At 35.5% G+C, this 4125-nt stretch overlaps 1 protein-coding gene across 1 annotated transcript in view; it reads left to right on the top strand.

Annotated features, from left to right (window-relative positions):
- LOC117103320 (bifunctional D-cysteine desulfhydrase/1-aminocyclopropane-1-carboxylate deaminase, mitochondrial-like) overlaps nt 1-2769 on the top strand; it is a 6266-nt gene extending 3497 nt beyond the window's left edge. The window contains exons 4-8 of the mRNA XM_033243862.1: nt 169-305; nt 1187-1286; nt 1524-1584; nt 2271-2411; nt 2657-2769. Coding sequence (XP_033099753.1) covers nt 169-305; nt 1187-1286; nt 1524-1584; nt 2271-2411; nt 2657-2769 — 552 coding nt within the window. The remainder of the gene's footprint in view (nt 1-168; nt 306-1186; nt 1287-1523; nt 1585-2270; nt 2412-2656) is intronic.
- Nucleotides 2770-4125: the final 1356 nt, after the last annotated feature.

The raw sequence follows: 4125 nt of genomic DNA, 5'->3' as shown, positions 1-4125 counted from the left end.
GCTGTGCTTATACTCACTGCCTATGCCCCACCAACTGCTCCCCAGGGCTCCAAGTAAATAAATGAAAATAATAATATAAAAAGTATAAATCATTACCTAACACATTCATCTCATGTTTTCAATCATTCAGCAATTAATTTTGCATCTTTATTATGTCATCTTTATTAGAACCTTTCTGAGACTGGTTGTCATGGGAACATGTTATTGAACAGTTTGATGGGTGCATCCATGTACTTGGTTCCCATAAAAGCTCAAGAGAAGACCGACCTTGAGCCCAGAATGCAGCGGCTTGCCCACAGACTGCAGTAAGTTGGAAGTTTTGACCACTTTTTTTTATTTTCCTCAAATGGAAAGCAACTTGTCAATCAATCAATCAAACCATCCTCTGGCATCCATTACCGTCTAATTTACAATCAAACAGGACTAGGGAGATTGGAAGCGCACAAAACATTAGTTAGCATTTTTATTTCCCAACCATAAAGGTGATTTGTATTTAATTTATCATTATCATGACATGGTGAGATTGCGTCAACAAAACATCGGAGTTCTTGAACTTGAACTGATTTTGCTACTTAAATAAATTGAAATAGATAAACATGTACTTGGCGAAGGCTGTACAATTATTGTTTAATAACGGCTATATAAAATTCAATTGGCTAACTATAATGTTTTGAAATTAGGATAAGCAATGTATGCAGATAATATTAAACACTTAGTGTATACTGGTCTTAATATACAAAAGGAATAAATCATTTATAGTAGAAATTGTTCACTTCTGAGTTTGTGAAAATGTTGGCCTGATAGGTTTACATGCTTTCAGTTTCTACAACGTACAGTACTTTGTTTTCACAATAAATTTATGTTTACTGAGATGGTTACAAAATGTAAAAAATAACTGCGTTTTTACTCGATTTTTGTCTGGAAATATGCACTGCACTTGAAACAGAGCACAAGTGAACAGACAAAATTCATGACAGTCATTCGCAATTGTTGTTGTACTTTCTACTCGTTTTGAAAAGTGGAGTTTTAACTGTAGAAGATTGATAAAATGTGAGGGGGGGACAATTGATATGATTCCCCTCCCCCCAACTTTGTAAAATCGGGGGACGTGTCACCCACTGTTAAGCATATTCATATTTTTTTATTAAAACGTTGCCAAATATGTTATTTCCTTATGTTTTTTTAGAGAGGAAAAGGGTATTAAAGCATATTCGATCCCTATTGGCGGATCCAATGTTGTTGGTCTCCATGGTTACTTGTGTGGCTGGCAAGAACTCTTAGAACAGGTAAGTTGATTGGCAAACCTACCTGCAAACTAATATATTAAAACATGTGATTTTTCATCCAGCACAAATCTTAATAGATCTATTATAGAGTACAGTCCAGTCCCAAAGAGTTTAAATTGCGCCTATATGCATACATAGGACATGAGAGTGCAACATTGCACCTCACTATCAGTAGTCCAATACCTTACACGATGCATCACTTGCTCCTTACAAGCATGCTTATTTATACACATCTAGATGTGTATAAGAGACAGTATTTATATCAAGCGAGATGACATGACTGGATCTGTTTTATCAGGTAACAAGGTTAGATGTCTAATCCTGTATTGCTTTAGTCACACTGATAATATCAACATTTATTTAAATTAATAAGATCATTTAATAATACATCAAGTCACAGATAAAAGAAAGTATCATTTCCAATTATTTAAATTCATTTTAATACAAAAATTCAGGAATTTTCTTCTAAAAATAAATATTTTCCCTCTCTCTGTCTTGCATCACATTATTTCATATATTTAAGTTTGCCCCTGAATATCAGCTGACCATATTTAGGCATGTCACATGTTTTTGTCAAATAATATTTGATAGTCTGGACAAGTCCTTATTATTTGTCCTCTGCTTCGTCTCTGTCAGTCATCTTGTTTTTAAATTCAAATTTATCAGCGCCCTCTGTCATAAGTTTATGTTTTTATTAGGTACGGAAGTTGGAGTTCTTACTAGGTGAAGCCTTAGCAACTGGTTGCCAAGCAGTAATAACATGTGGTGGAGTTCAATCAAACCATTGTCGCACAACAGCAGTTCTATAGATATGATAGTAAAAACAGAGAATAAATACAAAATACAGTAGAACCCCCTTCCTTTAGGACACCACCCCCTCCTATTAAAGGGACACTTTCTTTGGTACTGAAGCTGTCACAGGAAATGTGATAGTGTGTAGACAGTTCTTTATACTGATTTAAAATATTTTTTATTTTTTTAAAGAATTCATTAAAAAAGTAGCCCAGCAGACTAGTATTTTGCTTGACCACACATACACTGGTAAATCAGCACTAGCACTGACCAACGAGCTCAGGAAACACAGGTCAAAGTTCAAAGGCAGCCGAATACTCTTTCTACATTCAGGTATGTATCCATGTTTGTGATTATTGAGGAAGGGCTGTAAAATTTGAGAATCCCTCCAACTTTTCATCTTGCTAAGGTTGCCATTCTTAAACAATTCTTATCAACATGCACTGTGTAACATAGTAAAAACAAAGATAGTTGTGCATGTGTGTAGAATAAAATTTAGTGATTATTGGTGGTTTGTATTGTATGCAGGGAAACAGATGAACACATTCTGATGTTCTTTTTTCTTTTTTATGCATCAGGTGGAATATTTAGCATGTTTGATGGGCGGCTAGGAGATGTTCAGATGCAGTCAGCTGGAGAAACATTGGTACAGAACTGGATGAACCCTGAAGATGAACCAACTATTGTTTGATGATACATTAATCATACAATAGTTGTTTCATGAATATCTTGTACCGCTGGAGTTGATGTATGATACACATATGAGGGCAGGCTTCATTCCTTTTTTCCCCTTTTTTTTTTACAGTTTATTGCACATGCTATGGATTCTGCACTATAAGACTGCAATGCATATCTTGTAACACTGGAGTACACATGTTGATGGATGCTACACACATGAGGGCAGGCTTCATGACATTTTCCTCAAATTGGATGTGAATGAGAATGTTAATATGCTTCAAATAGACTTGGGTGAATAGTGTGAGACAAGGTGGCTGCACCAACGCTCAGTAAACTATTTAAATATCAGTTGATTTGTGTTAGGTGTTTACTATTTAACCCGTAAGCTGGGGTAGAGATTGGGTGCAAGACCAGGGCGTGTCCACATGCCAGTTGGCCATGTGTCAAACATCTTTCCTTTATGGGTCCTCAATTCCACCAAGTTACAGCCAACATTTGTCCCAGGCAATGTGTGATGCAATTATACACTCCTTAAACCCAATAATAAAAATTAGATGTTATGATAGAAGAAAAATGTAATACTGTTACGGAGAATGTTTCTTTTACTTCAGTTTTTCATGTCTTCTCCTAATGCTTGTTTAATGCAGGCCCCTGTTAATAATAGGATTATGGTCCATGGTTAATGTTTTAAATTTTTTAATAGGTATTTTTGTAAATTTTATATAATTCGGACTTGGATGCAATTTTAATGTTAATAAAAGAAACTGGAAAACTGAATCTAAATAAAAGGCATTATTACATTATTCTAATATATGATGTCACCTGCTCATTATACTAAACTCATTAATATTTAACTAAAGTACGGCAGTTATTATTTTATATATAAAATGATAAATTGTAAACTATTTACCATATGGTGGCAACAACATGCAAAGGTCCCCTTGACCACACCTTAGGAAATAGGAGTCAGGGGACATGGATCTGGACTCACCAAGTCACCAATGCCAACAATTTCCATCCCCACCCCCTCTTTCTGCTTGCTTTCCCTGAACGTATACCTCGAGCAATTACTGATAATTTACTTTTTTGCTTGATTTATTTGTATTTATCAGCTCTGTCCACACAATCAAATTTTCTTTTATAGCCTGATGTGTCTATATATCCCTGGTTCTTAATCGGCGGCCCGTATGCTTTCCCCGCGAGGCAATTTAATTTGGCACCAGATGTGCACGGAGTGGTTTGGAACAAGATTATATACGGTAGGCCATAAATAGAATAAATAGCGCCAAAAATTGATCACTGGGTTACTTTCCGTGGTCCTATTCTTCACTGTGTTCTTCAAACAAGCCAAAAGCGTGTTATTATTTAG

The sequence above is a fragment of the Anneissia japonica genome, unplaced genomic scaffold, assembly GCF_011630105.1.
Source record: "Anneissia japonica isolate Jap-2015-1 unplaced genomic scaffold, ASM1163010v1 scaffold31945_len14213_cov125, whole genome shotgun sequence".
In the NCBI taxonomy this organism is placed as follows: domain Eukaryota; kingdom Metazoa; phylum Echinodermata; class Crinoidea; order Comatulida; family Comatulidae; genus Anneissia; species Anneissia japonica.
This window is presented reverse-complemented; position numbering and strand designations above follow the sequence as displayed.